This window comes from Dermacentor variabilis, chromosome 1, assembly GCF_050947875.1.
Source record: "Dermacentor variabilis isolate Ectoservices chromosome 1, ASM5094787v1, whole genome shotgun sequence".
NCBI classification, from domain to species: domain Eukaryota; kingdom Metazoa; phylum Arthropoda; class Arachnida; order Ixodida; family Ixodidae; genus Dermacentor; species Dermacentor variabilis.
Genome location: NC_134568.1, coordinates 289,199,896 through 289,224,804, shown reverse-complemented (window position 1 = coordinate 289,224,804; position 24,909 = coordinate 289,199,896). Strand labels below are relative to the sequence as shown.

General features: G+C 46.1%; 1 protein-coding gene across 5 annotated transcripts in view; it reads left to right on the top strand.

The window, feature by feature from the left end:
- Positions 1–325: 325 nt before the first annotated feature.
- The window catches only part of LOC142566901 (uncharacterized), a 151,203-nt gene continuing 126,619 nt past the window's right edge, over positions 326–24,909 (top strand). For all 5 annotated transcript variants that reach the window (XM_075677802.1, XM_075677801.1, XM_075677803.1 and 2 more), the window contains exons 1-2: positions 326–478; positions 19,846–20,772. In XM_075677802.1, coding sequence (XP_075533917.1) covers positions 353–478; positions 19,846–20,772 — 1,053 coding nt within the window. In that variant the 5' untranslated portion in view covers positions 326–352. The remainder of the gene's footprint in view (positions 479–19,845; positions 20,773–24,909) is intronic.

The window sequence follows — 24,909 nt, the reverse complement described above, 5'->3', positions numbered from 1 at the left end:
CTCGAAGCGCGTCTCCTCCCCAATCCAGTTCGCTCGCAGCGCCCTCGCAAAATTTTTCAACATGCAGCGCCTCAGCGGGAGAGCGTCGTTCGGGACACTCAACTATTATACAGTACACTCTTGCCAAAGTGAAAACCGGTGAAAACACCACCAGCGCCAGCGAGAACTCTCTGTGAAAAAGAAATTGTTTGGAACAAGCTGTAAAAATAACAATAACTTTGCATTGACATGATTCATAATAAAAGCATGAACGTTACACTTGCGACCGTGAACAAAATATGGTACTGTGGCTGCGAGCGATATGCTGAATTCAGCAACATTGGCAGACACAGACGCACAGGCACAGCAGAGCATGGCTGAGATTGAGCAAGTGGTGTTCGCAGACTCCGAGTGTGTCGATCCTCAAGCGCCTACGAGTCACGACGCAATGTCAGAAGCCGACTGTAACAATACCGCGAAAGAAAGTGCCATTCATGAGGTAAAAGAGATGCTGTTAGACCCCCAAAAATGTCACTGACTTACTAAATTGAATGTTCACGTTGGAAGTACTTGCAAGGCTTACGTCGCGAAATTGCTATCCAAGATGGTTATGTTCTGCACTGTCGTTGTGTGTGACACTTCAATGTTTTTATGTGAAGAATACTTTGTATACTGCGAAAATGATCCCCCATAAGTCGCGCACGGGTGCTGTTACTATTGTGCGCGTCATACTTGTTAACCGCGAGAGCTACCTACGATTGTTTCGTCAATTTATCCCTCCTTGTTTGTAGCTTCCTCGGTGCGTTGTCATTTTTCGTTACCGCGGTCGAGCACTCGGTGATTTATAGTCATGAGCAATACCACGGTCTTCATTTTGTTGTCTCGTCGAGCAAAATGAGGACCTTTTAGTATAGCTCTAAAGCAAGGTGTGTTCACGTGTATGATGTATTAATCCCTCCGCCACCCCCTTCTCTGTTCGCGTTGCTTGACAATATTAGTAGGTAATCCTGTGCGAGATTTATCCTTATGTGTCCTGAACTGACATCAAATTACATGACTGCCTCCGCGCTCGCCCATAGACGGCGAATTTTGTTTCCGCCTGGTCTTGCTCCTGCTATTTTCACACGCCTCCCCCACACTGAGCGATCTCTATAGAGCAAGTGCGCGTTATTCAGTTTAGACAAGCTTTAAGAAATCGTGGGCTAGTTTAACTTTTGGTCATATTTTAGTTTTTTAGCTCGCTTAGTGCTGAGATGCTTATGTTGAATCTGCGTCATAGAACGAGCCGAATAAATGCACGTTTTTCAGTGCCTTTAGTAGTTGCCTGGTGCAGGCTGTGAAATATTGCATGGAAGCATGCATTTGGGGGAATGTTAGCATGTGGGTTTATTATTATTATTATTATTATTATTATTATTATTATTATTATTATTATTAGTGGCCTTTCGTACCGGCCCTTTTCGGTGTATTGCATGAGAATAAAGTTCATTCATTCATTCATGAGGCGTTTCTGCTGTAGCTAACAAATATGAATGCGACCTGGAATTTCGGGTTAACTGGGCAAGCCACCAGCTATTTGTTTTATGCCATCGGTTCTGTTGTCTGACGATATGTCGCAGAACTACTTTTAAAGACCTTATTTTTTGTTTATTATGTAAAGGAATTTATTAGTCACCGGCGTTTGGGACCGGCTGTTAGCGCAGGGCACGGACTCAGCACGAGCGGCATTCATGAGCAAAAGTGCTGAAGTGGACGACCCGCTCTATCGTTCCAATCCTCCTCAAGAATTACTCCTGGGAACGAAAAGGGGGCCGCCCGGTGACCTAACAGCTTGTCACTATGAGTGGGTCATAGGTCTTGAGGCGGTCGACATTGACAATGTCTCGTCCACGACGGCGCATGTTCGAAGAGGGTTCAACGGGCTCGATCACATAGTTGACCGGAGATGTGCGTTTGACGACACAGTAGGGGCCTTCATACTTGGGAAGTAGTTTCGACGAGAGCCCAGGTGCAGTGGAAGGGACCGAGAGCCGCACAAATGCTCCAGGGAGGAACGTGGGCGCAGTGGTGTCACCGCGAAAGTTCCGGTACTCGTGGTCATTTGAAGTAAAGGCCTGCGTGAGATCTCGACACTTTTCGACATGCCTGGCTGTGGCAGAAATAAGCGTGCACTCAGATGCATACGGCTTGTACGGAAGGATTGTGCCGATTGTGTGCGACGGGTGCTGGCTGTACAATAAGAAAAAGGGTGAAAAGCCAGTGGTTCTCTGAGTGGCCGTATTTTAGGCGTAGGTTGCAAATGGCAAAATGGCATACCAATTTGTGTGGTCGGAGGCTACGTACATTGCGAGCATGTCGCCAAGCATACGGTTGAAGCGTTCTGTGAGGCCATTGGTCTGCGGATGGTAAGCAGTAGTTGTGCGGTGCACAACGTGTTCGACTTCCGACAAGACTCGTCTGTGATCGCTGAGTAACTCCTGTGGTGGACGCAGTATGAATCGGCGAAGCAGGAAGGAGACAACATTGCGCGCTGTAGCCGCTGGGAGAGCGCAGTTTTGGTGTATCGCATGAGGTGGTCAACAGCCACGATGGCCCAGCAATTACCAGCAGATGTCAGGGGAAGTGGTCCATACAAAATGATACCGACGTGCCCGAACGGCCGAGTAGGGCAAGGTAACTGTTGCAGACCGGCTGGCGAGAGGCACGGTGACTTCCGGCGCTGACAATCGAGGCACGAGCGAACGGACTTCTGAATGCATCTGTACAACATCCCGCGCCGAATGCGCTGGTAAGTTTTGGATACACCCGAGTGCGCACACTGTGGATCGGAGTGGAATGACGCGCATATTTCAGAACGCAGAATGCGGGGTACTACTAGCAACCACTGGCGGCCATCGGCAGTGTAATTGCGTTGGTGGAGTAGGTCGTCGTGAATGGTGAAATTGTGGGCTTGACGACGTAACGCACGAGTGGTTGGCTGTGAAAGTCTATCAGTGAGTGTTCCAGTGGTCCTTGCGCTGTTTGGAAGTGATAGTGTGAAGGTCGATGAAAGAAACGGCAAGCTGGGATACGGAGCAGTGGGCATTGTCGTTGGGCGAAGGAGAGCACGAAAGAGCGTCAGTGCTGGCGGCTGCTACGGCAGAGCACGCGAATATCTTAGCCCTGCTGGCGAAGTGCCCAACAGGCACTGAGGAGCCTGAAAGGTCCTTCAGTGATGACGACCAAGCAAGTGCGCGGTGGTCCGTGACGACATCAAATGGGCCGCCATACAAATATGGCCGGAACTTAATAAGAGCCCAGATGATCACCAAACATTTTTTCCGTAACAATGTAGTTACTTTCGGCTTTCGTAAACGTGCGACCTGCATAAGCCACAATGTATTCAGAAAACCCGTGTTTGTGCTGTGCAAGGACTATACTGAGGCCAACACTGCTGGCATCATTGTGCACCTCTGTAGGGGCCGTCGGGTCGTGTGAAAGGGCATCGGAGTGCTGGCGGCTGCTACGGCAGAGCACGCGAATATCGTAGTCCTGCTGGCGAAGTGCCCAACGGGCACTGAGGGGCCTGAGGGGTCCTTCAGTGATGACAACCAAGCAAGTGCGTGGTGGTCAGTGACCACGTCAAATGGGCCGCCATACAAATATGGCCGGAACTTATTAAGAGCCCAGATGATCGCCAAACATTTTTCCATAATGATTTAGTTACTTTCGGCTTTCGTAAACGTGCAACTTGCATAAGCCACAATGTATTCAAAAAACCCGTGTTTTTGCTGTGCAAGGACTGCACTGAGGTCAACACTGCTGGCATCATGTGCACCTTTGTAGGGGCCGTCGGGTCGTAGTGAGGCAAAATTGGGAGGTGAAGTCTGCGAACGGCGCAGGATTGCTAACGCCTCGTTGCACTCTGACGACCACGAAGTGAGGGGCCTGCTGCTTCCAAGGAGCTTCGTCAAGGGCGATATCATGGTGGCGAAGTTTCGGATGAAGCGTCTAAAGCAGAAATGCAGACCTACAAAACTGCGCAGGTCTTTGACTGATGTAGGTTTAGGGAATTCGGCAATGGCCTCAAGTTTGGTTGGATCGGGAAGAATTCCATCCTTGGAGGCGACGTAACCGAGAATAGAAATGTCAGCTGCTGAGCAGCAAACCAGCACTTCTTGAGGTTGAGTTGTAGCCCTATGTTTGTTAAACACATTAAAACAGACCGGAGCCGTTAAAGGTACGTGGGGGAAGTTAGGGGTACAAGATAGCACAAGTACGTGTGCCACTTCAAGCCATGCAGAACTGTCTCCATGATGCCCTCAAACGTTGCGGGCGCATTACAAAGTCCAAAAGGCATTATGTTAAATTTGTATAAGCCGTCGGATGTGACAAAAGCCGTCTTCGGCCGATCGGCATCTGCCATGGGTACTTGCCAATACCCTGAGTGCAAATCTAAAGATAAAAAAATTCTGTGCCTTGTAGAGTGTCAGTCGCGTCGTATATGTGCGGGAGAGGGTAGACGTCGTTGCGAGTGTTCTTTTTCACATGCACAGAACAATCTTTCTTCGTAATCAGAATGACAGGGGATGCCCATGGACTGTTGGAAGGTCGTATCATGTCGGCGAAGCATGTCGTCAACTTGTTCATTGATTACATGATGTTCCACAGGAGATGCATGACGGACGTCACTGCAATGGTGGTTGCAGGCAAGTATCGATGCGATGTAACAGTTGGTGACTGGCCCAGAGAAGATTGCCCTACATTGAAAGAACGAAATTCTTCTAGAAGGCACAAAAGCTGAGACTGCTGGACTGGTGTAAGGGCACTGGCGATAGAAGAACCGAACACATCTCTGGGCGATATATCACACGTAGAAGCAGCACTGAGTGCACTGGAACTAGCACAGTAATTGTCATTGGGCACGTCCATAACTTGCATGACATTGATTTCTTCTACATTGCTAAAACATTCCACTTGGAGCTGAAACATAGGGTATGGAAACGGGTTTCAAACGAAAATGGCGCTGTAGCCCTGTGTGATGTCCACTGTCGCAAAAGGCAGCATCAGACCTTTCGAGTGAGAAAGCGGTGAGATGGAGACAGTAGTGCAACAGTGTCTGAGATTCCGCTGCAGGACATGGGCACGACCATTGAGGCATTTGGAGGAATGTGGGTGTCGGCTCGGACAAGTAGTTTCCTCTAAAGTGAAGAATTGTCGGTGAGCGGCAAATCTAACAGTGGCGAGAGTTCTATTTTGGCCCTTGCGCAATGAATAACGGCATTTTGGCGCGAGAGAAAATCCCAGCCGAGGATAACGTTATGAGAGCACGAGGAAAGGATGATGAATTCTATGGCGTATAGAGACCGTCTGCAATGGTAACTCGAGCAGTGCGAGCTGCCAAGGGGTGAACATGCTGAGCACTAGCTGTTCGGAGGGACAGTCCAGAAAGGGGTGGCTTGACTCTCCGAAGTGAATGGCAAAGCTTAGCGTTCATACCACATACGGCGGCTCCAGTGTCCACGAGTGGAGATGCACGAACACCATCAACAGACACTTTGATCACGTTCGAGGGACTGCAGGGAGGACTTTCACATTTCGACTTTGTCGCAGTCCTTGCCTCTTGGTCTGCTGCGATTAGTTTTGCTTGTCCCAAGTTACGGGGTGAGGTTGCATCGCCGAGGGTGAGCGACGATGTGAAGGTCAACGGTGGGTAGTTGCGGTCGGGTGCAATGTCGGCGACATAGACGATGGGGGGCTCTAATATGAACGGTTGGACTGGCTTGTCACGGTGCGGCGCTAGGTGGCTGAACATGATTATAAAAACGTGCGATGTGACCGGCGTAGCCGCATGGGGGGGGGCTAAGCATATTGGCCGGTTGTCGGGAGTACACCACCGGCTCGCCAGGGCAGCTCCCATCCATGTCACAGGACGCATTGTATGGGGCGGCTGCTGACATGACTGCATGGCGGGTGGCAGTCGTGGTCTAGGCATGAAGTCGTCTGAACAAAGAGGTATACTTGAAGAAAGTGGCTGGGTCCTCGCAACGACTTCAGCGTAGCTGAGTGGTGCAGCCGCAAGGAGGTGTTAGCTCTAGTCTGGCAAGGTCTCGGCGATTTCCCGCTCGATTGCTGACGGAGCAGAGTCGTAAAATTTGATGCAGGCTGTTGGAGATGTGGCGGCTGAGCGAAGGATACCAAGGAGAGCCGGTGTGCAACTTCCTCCGTAACGAATGCTTTCATTTTGGCAAGCAACGCTGACTGATCGGAGATGGTAGCCAAACCAGCAATGAGGTTGTCACGCGAAGAAGGGCGACATATCAACGAGCACTGCCTGTGTAGCTCCTCGTAGCTTTGGCATAGTGATGTCTGTCACGGACTGAGGATTCTTGGCAAGTAGCATGTTCAAAACATCGTCCTCTATCCCTTTTAAGACATTTCTGATTTTGTCGGACTCTGACACCGTCGCATTGACTTCCTTACACAAGTCCAGTACATCTTCTATGTAGCTGGTAAATTATTCACCCGGCTGCTGTGCATGTTCTCGCAAACGTGATTCTGCTTGCAGCTTGTGCACAGCAGGGTGACCAAACACAGCCACTAAAGAGGTCTTGAACGAGAACCACATTGGAAAAGCTGTCTCATGGTTGTTGTACCAAAAACTGGTGACACCCGTGATATAGAGCATGTTGCTCAGTTTGGCGGGATCGTCCCATTTGTTGTGGGCGCTTACCCTTTCATATGTCATCAACCAGTCCTCGATGTCGGTGTCGTCTGCGCCGCTGAAAATGGCAGGGTCCCTGTGCCGAGGCACACCAGAGCAGAAGGACCGGCTGAGGAGGCACTTGCTGGGATGCGTCTTCAGGCATGGTTGAGCATAGGGTACAGGATCGAAGTTCCAGGGTTGACAATGTAGGTCGAAGCAACCTCCACCACTTGTAAAGGCGTTTATTAGATGCCAGCATTTGGGTCTGACCGTTTGCGCAGGGCATGGACACTCAGCACGAGTGGCATTCATGAGCAAAAGCGCTGAAGAGAACGGCCCACTATATCATTCTAGTCCTCTACAATCATAACTTTGTCACTGCGGTTGCACAAGTAAACAGAGTTTATTACCAAGATATGGGGAAATGTACTATCAAAAGTTGGCCACTGTTTATATTTTCTCTATCACAAGGCATTTTTGTATGAATCTTGTACAGTGCTACTTGTGCCTGTTTAGGAATATTGTTACATTAGGGAAATCAGATATCACATTGAATGAGCATTCTGAATTTAATTACTACATTAAAAATGCTACAGATGTTACATAAGTTGTATACAAAAATGATATAAGCCAGAGAACTTACAACTCAAAAAAATGATGCCAGTTCTATGCTGTGAGCCACTGCAAGTGAAATAATAGCGGAAAGAGATAGTCAAACTAGCAAATAAGCAAATTTCTTTTAAGGGTATGGTTGAAGACCGATGGTCACAACAGTGTTCAGGCCTTGTTTGTAGTACTGAATAACTTCGCATTCAGGAGACATTGAACAGTATACAGGAGAATATGCTTGCAGTCTTGCGCTGCTATAAAATGGCATTGTATTCGTACCGTCAACCTTCACAACTTTTCTGCATGCACTTTTTTGAAATATTGGCCACCCCATCTTTCAATACCTCTAATACATAATTTATTTTTGTAAAAATTAATACAACATTAATAAAATAGTAAAATGAGCCCAAACTCGTAGACTTAGGAGAGTTGGAATAGATGCATGCAGTATAAATAATTTGGCAGCTTGATATCTAATATTTAGAAATATTGTCTCTTAATGTACACTTCTCCAATATTGTAATAATTTAAAACGCTCGTGTACTAAATTTAGGTTTACATTAATGAACTCCAGGGTGCTCAAAATGATTCCAGAGTCCCCCACTATGGCATGCCTCATGATCAATATTGCCATATTTTTCTGAAGCGTGTCACTAAAGTGAGACAAAACCTAAATTTTCACTACATTTTGCTGCTATGTTGCTGAAAGTTTGGCTAAAATTTAATTTTGAGTACCATAGGAATTTTGGAACACAATAATACAGGCTGATGTGGTGTATATTATCTCAGCATTTCATGTTCATCTAGGGTCCACACAGGTGAGGAATAAACAGTGAATTTACCGTCAGTGTGTAGAGGGCTTTTACTTTATTAATATACTTCCAAATCAATGGGTGATGACAGCTGAAATTCTGTGTTTGCCTTCAGATTTTGGGGTAACAGATGCAGCATGATTCAGCTAAATGAACATGAATAATTTGGTTTTTCTTGCATGAAAAGGTACTGTTCACATTATCCCTGCAAAATTTCTAGCTGTCAGCGCTCGTGAAAGGACTGCTAAATTCCGACAAATGTTTGGCCGCCTGTTAACACAGCAATGAAAATTTCGGGACCTTTATACAGTTAAAATGCTACGTTTCCACCCCTTGATCTACTGGAAAGGCTCTTTCGTTTAGTATTGCTTTCAGGGTGTCTACCAACCAGGAAAACTGGGAATTCTCAGGGATTTTGAGTAGTCTAGAAAAATTCAGGGAAAACTCTGGGGAAATTGTGCCTCTATTGGGAAAAATTAGCGATCATTTTGTTGAAAGGGTCGAAAGTCGCAGTAATGCTGGCTCGAGTAACAGACAGGAATTGTAATGAATCGTCTTTGATGCCCTGTCATTGGCTGGAGGAGTTTCAAGTGTACAGTTTGACCAACTTTTTGGATGCCCGATAATTTGGACGGCTTCGCGGCACCACCATGTACCCCATAGAGTCAATGTATCAGAGCGTCTGAAATTTCGGACGCAAGAACCCTTTGCCGTCCGATTTTCCGGATTTTTAGCCGTGACCGCAGGTCCGAAACTTAATTAACCAAAGCCACCACCGCTGCCGTTTTGATTACCTCGCCAACTCGAACTGGTGCTCTCACACGCAGATCCGCTGGCAGCCATAACACACCACTGCGGCAACGCTAGACCTAGCTGCTTCGACATTCGCTATTAAGCTTCTTGCCGTTGTGTGTAGTGTTTTTCATTGGAAGAATTCGCTGCTGTCAGCAATGGCACCGACTGCGCCTTTGTGGTCCTCGCGATTGGCTTAGAAGCTTGGAAAGCACGGTGCATTGCATAATGCCAGTTCCCGAAAGTCAGCTTCGTTTCTTTACAGAAATGTTACTTGGTGTAGCATACGCAAAAGTATTGCAGTGAAGCATAACAAGAGTGGGAAGGGGCTATTGCCACGGGACACAGTATGTATTCCTTAATTATACACGTATGCATCTGGTATCTCCTGTTGCTGTACGAGCACCGATATGCCTAATACGTGTACTGACAGGCCTTCAGAGCGTTCTCGAATGTGCCTGTGGCGGTTTGAGCCCTTAAGGGCAGTAAATAACATGCATTTATTTTTTCCAACTGGCCGATTTTTCGAACGTTTTCTCGGCCCCTAGGGAGTTTGAGAAATTGGATGTGGACTGTGCAACTGACCAAGAAGATGCTTCAAATAATCCATGGGGCAAACGAGTGGCAGCATGAGAACAAGAACAGAAAGAACCTAGACATTGAGGAATGAACAGGAAAGGAAGCGTGCTGCTGCCGTTTTGGAAGAGCTTGAACTAAAAAAAAAAAAAAAGTGTTCGCTGATGCTGAGATGCAGGTGTTCCTCATCCAAACCAAAATGAACTCTTCATAGCAGTGAAACAGAACACTCGGACGTCATGCGCGGGCTGAGAGTATGTCAGGACAGATGAGGTTGACCTTATATCTACGAGCTGTTGAGAATCTCAATTGTGACAAAGTTCGGGCCTCATGCCACTGAGCTTGCTATCAGTTGATAGAAATAGCTCATATTCGAAAATATTTGCTTCTGTATGCATCTATTTTTCATTCGTATTTGAGGACGTTCGACTCGATTTGCAATTTTTTTCGAAGACATTTTATTTGCTGTGGATTTTAGTAATCCCTCCTTTCTGCTCTCTTTTTGAATAACATAAACACTACTCCTTAGTATTGAAACTGAATGAAGTCGTTTTTTTTTCATGTGCTTACTAGAGAGTGACAGTATCAGGCAACGTGGTTTCAGCCCCTCTTGACATAAAACAGTTCTGCGTCATTCAGGGAATTTCGCAAAGGCACTCAGGGAAAACCAGGAGAACTCAGGAAATTTGGAAATGTCATCTTGGTAGACATCCTGGATTTGCTTAAAAACCACGAGAAAAATAAGCTGTGTGTTCAAATGAGCCGGCTGCTCCAATATTAGTGCCTTTCTGCACTCTGCCTTATTCATGTGCTGCATAAAATATATTACAGTAGGCTTTGGTAAATTTCTTTACTGCTACTCATGCAAAATGTTGAATATTTACCTTTCTTCGAAGAGCTAGAGAAAAGGAAGCCAACTGCATGACACTCGAGAGCCTGTACGCACGGAGAAGACGACAAAGTAGAAGAAAAGACAGTGTCCGTCATGGACTGCATTCAGTCTAATCACTGTAAATAATGTAAATACAGTTGTTTCATAATAGACCGTGACCATTTATTCTATGTTCTGGTGCCGAAACCCGCCGGCAGTACTCGCCGGGACTCTACATGCCTGGAGTGCTCGTAGGGAACATTGAAAGCGAAGACAGCACGTCGTAAGGACAGCGGAAACCTCTTCCAAAAGCCAGGCGGTACGACCTGACTGGACCATCTGCCGTTGCCCTTCGCCGTGAAAAGACACCAACTCAGCGTCCACCCAAAAAGGTTAGAGAGGTCACACATTGTCGAAACACAAGATGAACCGCCTCAAAGTCCTCAAAGACAAGCGAACGGCGCAATGCCAGATAAATACGCGTCTCATCAATGAAGCGAAAGTTGTGATTGAAAATGCTGACCGTGCAAAGATTTCATCTTCAATCGAACGGCTACACGCAAATAATGTGGACTTGGACAAGCTTAACACCGAGATAGAAGAAGCTATCCCTGAGGACGAGTTCGCGACAGAATTTGAAACTGTGTTGACTTATCAAGATGCTGCGCGAGGAATGTTGGGGGAGCTGAAGGTTCGCGAGTGGCTACTCCGGCAGTCAGTGTTCTATGACTGCACCTTCCGCAGCTGCAGGTTCATCACATGCACTCTATGATCGCGCCCCACGCAAATCAATCAAGCTTCCAATTATAGTTTCAGACATTCGACTGACAGCTTTGTCATAGGCCTGCTTTTTGGGAGCAATTCAAGGCGTCTGTGCATGGAAACGAAAAGCTGATGAAAGGAGAATTATTTCAATATCTGAAGAATCTTCTGAGCGGTGCAGCAGCAGCTTCAATTTCTGGTCTACAAGCGACAGGCGAGTGCTACGATGATGCCATCGAAATTCGTTTTGTCGATAAGCATAACATTGTGCTGGAGCATCTATGCTGTCTGCGCACACTACCAGCAATTGCTTCCTCAGAAGATGTATGCAATCTTTGAAGGCTATTGGATTAAATGCACTGCCATATCAGAGGCCTGAAAGGTCGAAACGTCAGTCCTGCCAGCTATGCAACTATGATGACGGACATTCTGTTGAAGGCATTGCCAGCGGACATTGTCATTGGCCATTACCGAAAAGAACACAGTTCAAAGTCATCACCGTCTGCTATCGACAGTTAAGGCTCTGTACAACAGCAAGACTCAGCGACAGTGACAGCCGAAGAGGAGTTGCCAGAACTCTTGACATATCTTCGCGTGGAAGTTGAAAGCCGAGGAAGAAGTGGAGTTCGTGATTTTAAAGAAATGCGCTAAACCACCTGCGGAGAGAAGAAACTTGCACTCCACCTTACCAACAGCAGCTGTCCTGCAGCCTTCCTCGAAAATTAGAGATAAGGACTGTCTCTTCTGTGGGTTTTCAAAGCACTCAACTTCAGTTTGTGACAACAGGATCAACCATGAAGAAAAGTTGAAAAAATTGACTACAGAGAACTGATATCGATGCACTGTGAGAGGACATCTTGCCAAAGACTTATCAAGTGCGGAACATGCAGAGGAAGACTCGTCTCCTCAATGTGGGATCCCAAGTGAAAACCTAAGAAGACGGAACAAGAAATCCCTGTAACCGCGAACAGTCTTCATACCAGCTCTCTTTCGTATGTGGATGCTGAGGTTTTATTGTAGACATTTCGGGCATGGATCATCGAAAAAAAGCAAAAGGCCTACATTCGTGGAATTGTAGACAGTGGAAGTCAACGCACGTGCATTTATGAAGACTTATCCAAGACACTTGGCTTGAAAGAACTTGGATCTGTTAATTTACAGCTAAATATTTTTGGACAGACAAGCTCAGTTAACATACAACATTGCCTTGTCGAACTAAAACCTCGCAGTCAGCTTGACAATCGGGAGTACCTGGTACAGGCCATTGAAGTACCGTTTGTCTGCAGGGATGTTGTTCAAGTACCACTCGAGCATGATGTAAGAACCATTGAAAGTGACGGACACCTTCTTGCAGATAAGCTCTTGTTACCAGGCATGGCTGCTGTTCCTGGTATTAATCTTTCAATTGGTGCTGACCAGCTATGGCAATTCATGTCCAGAGAAATGAAATGATACCACGGCCAGGCAGACTTGGTGGCGCTGGGTTCTGCATTTGGCTGGATGTTACAAGGACCACTTTTGTTTGACACCTCTTTGGAAGCAGCACTCAATGCATGTGTATTGCGAGTAAGTGCATCTACCGAATCTATCAACTATCTTCTTCGGAGGTTCTGGGAGTTAGAGAGCGTCGTGATTATGCCAGTTGACAACACTCCAAATAAGGAAACTGATATGGTGCTAGATAATTTTGAACACGATATCGCCTTCAACAGCCGCTACCAAGTAGCCCTTCCGGGGAAAGCTGCACACAACTAGAAGATAACCGATTGCAAGCACGGAAGCAACTGATGTGTCTCGGAAAGAAAATGAAGAACAATCCAGAGCTTGCTGTAGAATATGATACCACCATAAGGAACTGTATTATGATGGGTCATGCCGAGAGACTACCTAGCCAAATTGATGCACAACCCTCTAAGCTCGTCTACATGCCGCATCACGCTGTTGTGCGAAGCGAGTCGACAACAACCCGAGTACGAGTAGTTTTTGACGCATCCGCTCACGATCCGGAGTCATTGTCCCTCAATGACCATCTCGAGAAAGGACCTAAGCTGCTAGCAGACTTGGTTGCTCTTATGTTTTTGTATGAACCGTATTGCTCTGGCGGCTGACATTGAGAAAGCCTTTCTCCAGATTAGCGCAAAAATGGAAGACAGAGATGCCTTGAGGTTCCTATGGTTCAAGGATATACCCTCTAAGGGAAAAGCCGATCCTAAAATAGAGAAATGGTGCATGACAAGGGTGCCTTTTGGAACAGTAGCAAGCCCATTCCTACTCAACGCCACACTCCAACACCACCTGAAGGGAGTACAGGATCAAACAGAAGAAACGGCCAAGTTGCTTGCTGCTTCTTTCTACGTTGATGACCTTCTTATTGGAGCCGATAGTGAGGATTCAGCTCAAAAAGTATACAGAGAAGCAAATGCTATAATGGAAGACGCTGGAACGCGACTAAGAAAATGGGCATCAAATTCTGAACTGCTGAGAGATCTTATGGCCACGACTGAAGGAGATAGCGCCCCATTGGGTGCTGTCAAGATATTGGGACTCTTGTGGTATCCTCTAACAGACAAGATGACAGTAGCCGCAAAATCAGCGTTATGCTTCTTGGGAAAAGATCAAAAGCCGTGTAAGAGATACGTTCTGCAAGCAGTGTCAATGATATTTGACCCGCTCAGAATGGTAGCACCCTTCAACATTCAAGCCACAATATTGTTTCAGGAGTTGTGGCAGAGACAAGCAGATTGGGACGCAGATTTGCCTTCGGACCTTGCTTTAAAGTGGCACAATTGGTGCTCAAACCTGCAGCACCTTACTTCGACTATGCCACGTTGGGTCAAGACTGGGCTCGAAAGTCACTCCATGCAGATTTACATATTTTGTGATGCGAGTCAGAGGGCATATGAAACTTGTGCATATTTGAAATTCCTTGCCCAAGAGGATTGTGCTCATAGCCACCTCATAATGGCAAAGTCACGAGTGGCGCTTATGCAGAAGGTGACTTTGCCAAGACTGGAGCTGCTTGGCACTTTGCTCAGAGCAAGGTTAGCAAAATTTCTGAAGACTTCCCTTGAGAAGTGCACGTTAGAAACATTCTTTTGGATGGATTGCAAGGTCATGGTGCATTGGATAAAAGGGTCTCTGAAAAAAAGGAAGCCATTTGTCGAGAATAGGGTGGCCGAAATTCAAGGCTGTTCCGACAAGAGCCAATGGCGACATTGTCCTGGGACTGATGACCCTGCGGATTACGTTACACATAAAGTTCAGCTGCAGTTTCTCAAGACAAACGCAGTGTGGTGGAAAGGACCACCATGGTTGACAGAAATGGAAGATGCATGGCCCATGCACACCCTTGAGGCAGAATTACGTAGTAATGATATAGACTTAACTGAAGCAAATGTCGTACAAGTTTTACATGTGAGAACATTGTTGCCTATTATGGACCTTGAAGGTTACTCAAGCCTCACAAGAGTATTACGAATAACAGCGTGGGTATTTTGTTTCATCAAAAGCTGCAAAAATAAATGCATCAGGGACCAACCACAGCTCACAGCCGAAGACATTAGTGGCGCTGAAAATTACTGGATCAAGGTGGCTCAAGAGGATCTTTATGCAGAAGAAATCAGTCAGCTTGAAAAGGAACTACAGCTGAATCGCAATTCAGATCTGAGAATGCTTTATCCTTTTTTTTACAGGAAAGGATGGTTGCATGTAAGTGGACGACTGCAATTCTCACAGGAAGCATAAGTTAAACATCCCATTTTGCTGCCTCCGTTCATCTGACAAAACTTGTCATAAGAGACTGCCATAAGCGTACACTCCACGATGGTCTGCAAGATACCCTTACCGAGCTTAGAGAGAAATTTTGGGTACCCAGCGGAAGAGAAACTGTAAAGAAAATCATGAGAGGATGCAACGGTTGCATCAAAACACGCTTAAAGCCCAGCAGCGCACCTGTTGCACCATTACCAAGTGAACGAGTACGCCGATCTGATCCTTTTCAAGCAGTTGGAATTGATTTTGCTGGACTTATCTACATGAAAGATAGTACGTCGAAGGGCTACATTGTGTTATTTACTTGTGCCGTCACAAGAGCCGTACACATTGAATTAACCACTAGACTGTCAGCAGAAAATTTTCTGCTCACATTTTGTCGATTTGTACCGCGTCGAGGATTGCCTGACGTAATATACACAGACAACGCGCAGGCCTTCAAGAAAATGTCAAAGGAAATCGCCTCCTTGGCAAAGAGTATTGTTCAGTGGAGAGCTACGAGGCTATTGCTTTCAAAGAAGAATAGAATGGAAATTCATCGAAGAAAGAGCTGCACGGTGGGGCGGCTTCTGGGAGAGATTGATAAGTACTGTGAAAACCAGCTTCTGGCAGATCCTTGGCAAGGAAAAGCTTACACCAGAAGAATTAATGACGGTATTGTATGAGGTGGAGGCAGTAGTAAACTCCAGGCCCCTCACTTATTTGTCAGCGTCACCAGCAGAAATGGAAATACTTACTCCGGCTCATTTCTTAACCGGTAAACGACTAACAAACCCTCCTTACCACAACAAAGAGGTTGATACTTCAGGGCCAAGTTGTTCTACGGTCACAAGAAAGTGGCTTCATCGTAATAAGTTACTGGAGCACTTTTGGAGAAGATGGAGGAGAGAATATCTTCTTAGCCTGTGTTCAGTGCACTATGCCATTGTTCAAGCTTCGAACAATCTGAAAGCTGATGATCTTATGCTTCTTTACGAAGAAAATGCCCCACGACAACTATGGAAGATGGGACGGATCCAAGAAGTACATCGAGGATGTGATCAAAATGTCAGAACCTGTTCGGTGAAGTTTCCAAACGACTCTGTAATACGCCGACCTGTCCAGCTTCTGTACCCAATTGAACTTTCTTCGCTCTAACAGACTCCAACTGCGTGCCTTTCTGGGGTGCGGAGGATATTGAATAGTTACCTTTCTTTGAACTGCTAGAGAAAAAGAATGCGACTGCACGGCACGTGAGAGCGCGGACGCATGGATAAGATGACAAATTAGAAGAAAAGACAGCGTCCCATGGACTGCATTCTATGTAATTACTGTAAATAACGTAAACACAGTTGTGTTTCATCATAGGCTGTGACCATTCATTCTATACAAAAGTCAAATTTGAAGGTATTTAGTGAATGTGCTGAACCCGCACCATTAAGACACATTGAAATAGGTTTTGTAAAAAAAAAAAAAAGGGCATTTTGTTAGCATGGTGTGAATCCTGTAAAGGCTACTATGCTGTGAAACAGTGTGGAGACTTGCTGCATCATGATCAGAGAGCCCACGTGTCGTACAACCCATTTCTGCCACTTAAATGCAGCTTTTAGTAGAAAGTGCACCCTAGAAGGCCATTTTCGACGTATCTTTCATCACGTCAGTTGCTAAAATGTAGCCAAATGTTGTCTAGTTGCTGAAAAAGTCGTTGGTCACTAATAAAAAAAAAGTCACTAAATATAGAAACAAAATCACTAAAATGGCAACGCTGCTTATAATCGGATCATGGTTTTGGACCATAAAACCCCAGAATTTAATTTTCTTAGGCACAGGCATGCAGAGTGTCACTGTCCGAGCATCGTTCTTTAGCTGAGTAGAATGTGTTGCTGGGGGAGTTACGTGGAACCAAAGACTTGAGGGAAAAGCCTGCCAGGCTCATTATATCGTTGAGCATAGGCACTTTATTCTTTCTTACTCCCTCCTGCTCTTTATTTCAACGTCACGTAAATATGTGTCCTCTAGATTGTTTTCTAGAATGTTCCAATGAACTTGGCATACCCCCTGCTGTTTATGAGCACATCTATTGTTTGCACCCACTTATTGAACTGCATATTTGTATAACTACAAATCAAAGTGGGTTGGGTAGGAAGTACCCTAGACAGGTGCAGAAGCCTCAGCAAGCAGTAACGGCTGAGGCTTTGTAATGTTTGTTTAGGTCAACACTTATTGTTCATGTTTCTTACCTATTTGTCCCGTCCTTCACTTTATAACTTCAAAATCCATGAACTAGCCCATGTCAACGCCATAGTTCAACATATTGTAACCATTGTGTGCGCAGGAGCATGTGTGCTCATTGCAGTTTGCGTTGGAAGTGGGTAAAGAGCAGGGACTATGTGGAGCTTAATAAAATAGCCTAGCACACAATGCCTGAACAAGAGTAAGCTTATTGCACATGGTCTTGCTGTCGCCACTTTCATAGCTGCGCTCAGCGACATGGTGCTGAATGCTGTGTAGGTCGGCACCCCCATCAGATTATTAACCTCTTGGCGCGCTGTGCCTTGTTTACAATGCACACGAGCTATTGGCGCGCATGGCCATCTATCAGGGCTGCCACAGATTATCGAATCGACTGCACATCTCCCTAGCAGCGCGTCAAATTTATTTTGACTTTATTCTCCTTGGTTGTCATGTTGCCACTACCTTTTACAAAGCAGCTGTCTTTAGAAGACATCGTGGGTCACCTCGAAATCTGTGAAAAAGGGACCCGCACTGCCTAATTGAAGGTGTGGAAGAGCAATGCGTGGAGTATAAGTAATGCAAAGGCACAGCCATCTCTTTGAGCTGTCTTTGTGCAGGCATCTACACCTGTAGGTCCATGCAGCATTGAGTTAATTGCTTATTTTGCTACAATGAGGCCTCGTACTGCATAGTTTTTGAGGCATAAGTCTTGCAACCTGCCATCACAGAATGTTAAAGAACTGTCATAGAACAACGAGCACGATAAAAACAGGGACCAATGGACCACAACAACAGTACAAATAAAGATGTTTTTTTTTTCTTTTACATGTGAATAACGCCAACAATTCCACCACTTGTTATTTGTGTTGTTGCTTTGAGAGTTCCTTTGTAATGTCATGGTGTGTTGACTGTTATGTGATAACATAATATTTTGTGCATAAACTGTTCTGCTCTTTCTCCTACAAAACTAAGTACAAAATAACACACCTATATATATTGTACGACCTGTTCAAGAGCCATAAAGTAGCTGGTACCATACTGGTGCACCAACATCATCTATCATGTCAAAAAATAGACCAGTGGCAGCTTATGTGATCTGTCAAGCTACAGACAGAAATAGGTCAAAATACTAAGTCCCACTAATGTACACAGTGCTGTAACTTGCTGTGGCTTGTCAAAACAATAAAGTGCCACTCAAAGTTGACACATTTTTCAGTTTCCACTAGCTGGTACTCAAAAACCACACACAGCTGTCCCGTGGGTCTGTAAATAATGAACTGGTATGCTACTTTTAATGCCTGCCAGGATCATTACGTCGTGGAGCATTCATTTTGTGTGGCACTAAAAGATTTGTTCATATAGTGGCTGCAACGTTATACAAGCGTATTGTGTACGATTTTGTGAGGAATACCAACAATTCGCATTGTGATAACCAATGCTGCTCCTGAAGAAGTATTTGGGGACGAAGTGTGCACTGCGAATGTTCATTGGCGGCGCCACAGGCTTTCCAATCTTTATACTTTAATTCCTTTTTAAAGTGCACCATCGTTGGAAACAAATTAAATGAAGGCTCAGTTGGTGCACTGAGGCACTCAACATATCTTGCGTTTGAATTTGTTTGATGGTGTGCAGACCAGATGTCGTGGGACTGAAACGCTCTCAACAAACATTAAAATGTGCTTGATGCCACCCAACCACTGTGCCAATGACCTCTGAAGCGTTTTTCTCATTGGCCACTCTGCGGCACCAGTCTACGCACATTGCGAATGTTTGTCAGATGCTACTGGATGGATTGGCATCCAAATGCTACAAATGGATTGTCAAATGCTGCTGTATTTATTGCTTTTGTTCATGAATTTTTTGTTCCAAAAATGTCTGCAATGAGGATTTGTATAGAGGGGTTTGTCATATGATTTGCGAGCAGCTTTCTTTGTATTCCTTTGTAATTACATGTTCCTGTTTGTGGTTGTGCTTGTTTAAATGTATTATTTGTATCCTAAAGGAGACCATTGCCTGTGTTAATTGTCTGCAGAAGTTACCAGGAAAATTCCTAACCTTATGCTGCCAGACAACAAAAACGCAATTTCTATCTGATTTTCCTTTCTAAAAACAAAAACCTATTTCTAAATCCAGAATTTCAGGAAATGTAAGACCTGAATATGGGAAGGGCGCTATCCATAACCCTCTGTGCTGTTATGGGTCATTTTTAAATCCCGCTTTTTTTTTTGTTCCCAAACTTTCCTCTGCACTTATTTTTCTCACTTTTTATCTGTTTGTGCCATGTTGCAGATTCAATTTTAGTGGAACAGTATGATGTTGACCACAGTGCTTATGAAGAAATTATTATTATTTGATTATTCTTCTTCTCATGTTGCACACACTTTCGCACTGTCTGCATTGCAGCAATAAATTTTGCTTGCTTCATAACATTTGTATAGCACTTCATATTATACTTCCTCTGATTGCACTAATGTCACTGGTTGAAGAAAAACTTAACCATGTGCAGGTTTGATTGAGTCTCCACTATGACTTGAATGGGAAATAAATGTAATAGTTTTCATAAAATATTGTGCACTGGCAAATTCTTTTTCGCAATTTATTAGAGATTTGCATATGCAGTATTTTATTAAAAAAAAACATTCAATCATGATTTTTGTGCCTGTACCCGAAGTCTGGAAGGTGTCGTTGGCTTATAGACCTTGTTTGCACTGCCCTCTCTTGCGTAAATTTTGCTAGCTTTTCCCATGAAGTAAGAATTTGTTTGTTTTTTGCAGGAGAATGGCGATACTGCACACTCCGCCATAGGTGAAGGAATGAAGGACCAGAATAGTGGGTCAGGCAAGGAGCTGGCCAATGTGACATGTGCTGTACTTGAAACATCCCCTGGAGCTTTACCACCATCCACTGTTCAGAAAACTTCAGAGGTCTCGACAAGAGAGACCTCTCTCTCTACTCACACTGGCACAGAAGCCTCCATTACAGATGTGGCTGAGAGTTCACTTCAAGCTGCAGGTCCCGAGTCCTGTAAAAACATACAAGAGGAGTCAGTTCAGAGCTCTCAGGAAGAAGTACCCAAAGGTTGTGTTGAAACAGATGATTCATGTGCTGAAGAGAAGCCATTGGTATCAGCGGATCAAGGGTCAGATGGTTTATCATTGAAACATATGGCAAAGTCTGTTGAAGTACAAGATCTCATCTTGAGGACACCAGGTAGCATTGATTACCCTGAGCAGGAGACAAGTGTTGAGTTAAGCGAAGAAAGCAATCCTGATGTTCAGCGTGCTACTGATCCTGCAAGAAATGAAGCAATACTTACTCAAGTGCCCGTAACAGATTCTGCAATTTCTGGAGATTCCTCTTCGAAGGGCGCATCTGAGTCAAGTTCTGCTGTTGTAGCTCATCTTGAGGAAACTATTTTGGCAGTGAATCAGGCGGGTGAGGTTGCAAGTGTAGAAGTTGCTAAACTTAGTGATGATGAGCAGCTGAAAGACGTGCCAGTCTCGTGCTCTTCACCAGCAGTGCCTCCTAATAGTTCCAGTGTACAGGTAGCCTCTTCACAGCCATCTGCATCATCAAGCTGTCCAGTTGTTGCTTCAGCAAAACAAGATCAAGTACTGGATTCCAATGTTGACAGCAAATCACTTTCTGAAGAAGTTGAAAATAGTAATTGTGGACATAACTCTGAAGATGGAGTCTGTGTGGTGAGTTCTGTGATGTTTTTTTTCCCTGTATGTATATTGAAGTTATGTGAACTCATCAGGGATGCTGCTCCTATTGGGATTCCTAATGCTGCTGCTAATAAGCTGATCTGTGGCTCAAGAGAGATTTTCCTAAAATGTGAACTTTCGATTAGAGTTCAGTTGCTGAAATAAAAAGTAGGTGCTCATATTTGCAGAAAGGGAGGTTTGTACTTAAGTGGGGTCTTTTGAATTGTAGAGTGCCTGTTGTCTTCATCAATTTTCTCCTATTTTTAATACCTTACATTCAATGTGCATATTTGGTTGTGCAGCTGTCAGTTCATCTTGTGCCTTTGATCGTACCTTTCCATTTCTGTATCAAAATGTAGCAATCTGTTGCACTGCAGTATTACAGCAAGCACTGGCACTATGCCATGGTAGTGTCGTGTAGATCTAGTAGCTCGCTAGGTCAAACCTAATACAAAAGCTTGTGGGGCTTCGAATCCAAAGCAAAAGTGGCACACGGCAAAACTGTGTGTGTGTGTGTGTGTGTGCGTGTGTGTGTGTGCGTGTGTGTGCGTGTGCGCGCGCGCACGATAATAGCCGCATGTTTGTGTTTGCAGCACAACATCAGGTTGTTAGTGCTTAACCCCTTAACTGCCATCAGAAATGTTTTTAAAGTTATAAAAAGTGAGGAATATATTTACCTGCATTTGCTTTGCCATTCATCTCTAAAAGTTATACTAGGAATGCCTGAATCAGTCACTCAAGAACTTTATTAAAGTCCTGAGGAGTTTCAATCCGTTGGAGATCCCACGCGGGGAACTCCTCCGGCAGAAACCGTAGGCGACACCCAAGTCGGGACGGGAACGTGGTGACGCTCCGCCAGTTCGTGGGCCCTCTGGACGGCCTTGAGTTGTAGTTTGAGGTCCGGGCTTTTGAGGGCTTCTTCCCATTCGGGCTCACTGGAGAGAGGGCCCTTTGGTAACGCGGTACATTGCCATAGCATGTGCGAGAGTGAGCAATAAAGTTCGGGGCAGTCTGGGTAATTTGCCGGGATTTCTGAGTTATAGTGACTTAGTAGGCCTAGTGACGGATACGAGTCCGTTTGTAGCATTCGAAACGCGGCCGCCTGCGCGCGTTCGAGTTTGGCGTGTGGGAGCGGGAATTTGGTTCTGCCTTTCCGATAGTGGGAGGTGATTTCATGGTAAGTGAGCAGCGGGTCATTAAACTGAATGTCCAGCCCCTCGTAGGCTGTGGGACCGTCGCGGCGGGCAAGTTCTCGCGCACGGTCGTGGGCCGTTTCATTGAGGTTAGCTTTTTGCGGGTGAATGTCTTTCCCCATCTGAGCGGGGAACCAGGAGAGGCACCGTTTGCTCTCTTTTGAGCTCGCTAGTAGTATACGCGCTGCTTCTTTAGATACGTTGCCGCATTCGTAGGCCCGAATTGCGGCACGCGAGTCCGTGAAGACATAAGTAAATGTGGGGTCTGCCATGACGATGGCTACGGCTATTTGTTCCGCTTTAGCCCTGGTGCTCGTTTTAACCGATGCGGATGATCGTAGCGTTCCGTTGCTGTCCACGACCGCTATTGCGAAAGTGGATGTGCTGCCGTACTGGGCCGCGTCCACAAATGCGGTGGCTTCACGATCCGCGTCGATGCGGTCGAGAATTGCGCGGGTGCGGGCCCGGCGCCTACCCACGTTGTGTTGTGGGTGGACGTTTCTGGGAAACGGTGAGACTTTGTATTTGTCTCTAATTTCGCTCGGTAGGGTAACCGCGTGCTCGAGATAGGGAGACGGGGAGACATTGGCGTCATTTAGGATTAGCCTACCGGCTTTGGACGAGGATAGGCGGAGTATTTGCGCCATAGTCTGAGCCTCGATCACTTCGTCGATGTTGTTGTGCATGCCTAGCTGGTCAACCTTTGCTGTACTTGCTCTTTGTCGAATTCCCAAGACCTGTTTGATGCTCTTGCGCATGAGTGTGTTTAGCTTCGTAATAAGAGGTGACGTAATTAATGTGACTCATAAGGAACGCGTGGTATACGCGCAGAAGGTTATCTTCGCGGAGACCCTTCCTGCGCCCCGAGACTCTGTGGATGAGTCTGATCATGTTTTCGGTTTTGGCGGTTAAGTGTTTGATCGTGTGTCCGTGGCATCCGGTGGATTCGATGAGGAGCCCAAGAATGCGTATGTGGTTGACTCGCGGAATCTGTTGTCCGTCTCTTGTGTGTAGTGCGAGCGGAAGTTCGTCTAGAGGTGTTAGGTGGCGGACTCCTTGGCAAGACTTGCGAAATAGTAATAGTTCCGATTTCTTTGAGGATAGTTTCATGCCTGTGTTTTGAAGGTACTCTTCCGTGGCATCAAGGGCAGACTGTAATGCCTGCTCCATGTCTCCCAGGGAGCCTCCCGGGCTCCAGATGGTAATGTCATCTGCGTATAGTGCGCAGTTTACGTTTGGGATGTGTCGTAGTTTGTCTGCAAGTCCCTTCATCACTATATTAAATAGTAATGGAGAGATGACTGAGCCTTGTGGTGTTCCGACGGAGCCCAGCGTGTAGGGGTCCGACTTAAGGTGCGAGACTCGCAGTCGGGCTTCTCTGTCTTTAAGGAAGGAGCGTACGTACTCCTGAAATCTCTGGCCGTGGCCTGCCACAGACTCCAGTACGAAGCGGTGCGAGACGGTATCGAATGCTTTCGTGAGATCGAGGGGAGGATGCCTCGAACGTCTCTTGTTTTAACGTCGAAGATCTGTCTCTTTAGGAGTAACATGACGTCTTGGGTGGATAGGTGGGGTCGAAACCCTACCATGTTGTGTGGGAGGAGTTCGTGTTCTTCAATGTAGCGTGACACTCGGTTTTGAATTACGTGCTCGGCTACTTTACCCACGCATGACGTAAGAGAGATGGGTCGTAAGTTGTCGAGGTTAAGTGGTTTACTGGGTTTTGGGATGAGGACCACCGTGGCAGTGCGCCATTGCGTTGATACCTCTCCTGTTTCCCACACGTGGTTGATGTCTTTTGTCAGTAATGTAACGGCTTGGTCGTCTAAGTTACGCAACAGTCGGTTGGTTACACCGTCGGGTCCTGAAGCAGACCTGCTGTTTAGATTGTGTGGCGCCTCTCGGACTTCTGCTTCCGTGAAGGCAGCGTCTAGTTCGGGAGTGGTTTCGCACTTTATGATCGGGTAATCATTGGGGTGAGCGACGCCTTGCGGAAGGTACCGTTTGGCAATTTCTTCAAAGAAGGACTCTTCCGTTCCCCCTTTCCCTTTATGTGAGTGTAGAAGTCGGTCTAGCGCGTGGCTTTGATTATCCTTCGTTTGGCTGTCGTCTAACATGCGTTTCAGGAGGTTCCACTTACCTCCTGTCCGCATGCGGCTGTCTACTGCCGAACAGAGTTCGTGCCATTGGAGTCTTGTGAGCTCCGTACAGTATTCGTCTGTCTCGGTTGAGGATCGCGATGCGTTTGCGCAGGCGTCTGTTGAGACGTTGCTTTCTCCATCGCGCAAGTATCAAAGCCTTGGCGTCGAGTAAGTGCGAGGTGAGGGTCAACCCTTGGGACTTCCAGTTCCATCTGTATGGTTTTCGTGGCTCTGGTTACGTCGCCCTTTATCGCAGAGAGGAGTTCCGCGAAGGAGTCATACGTATTCGTATCTTCCTTCCGTAACTTACGGAAGGTATCCCAGTCTGTGAGGGTGAAAGATCGGGGTGGGGCCGTCGTGTTCGGTATTTCTGTGCGTATGACGAAGTGATCGCTGCCCAGGTTCTCTTGCGTGTTCGTCCATGTGTAGTTTGCAACATTTCGGAGTAACGTGAGGTCTGGCGTAGTATCGCGCTGCGTCGACGTACCCAATCTGGTGGGGAACCTGTGGTCCGTCACCAGGGTGAGGGACAGGTCGTCTATTGCGCGCGAGAGGTTGTTGCCGCTAGGCTTGATTATGGGGTAACCTCACGACGTGTGGGGGGCGTTGAAGTCACCTGCTATAATGAGCGGTCAGTTTCATGCCAATGACGTGGCTTTAGTGAGGATCGCGTGGAAGGACTGGTTGTAGTGCGCGGGGGAACTATAGACGTTTAGTACAAAAACACTTTGTTTTAAGAATCGGTTAGGGACGAGCTCGATTAGGATCGCCTCGATGCGACTGTTTTTTGGTGGGAC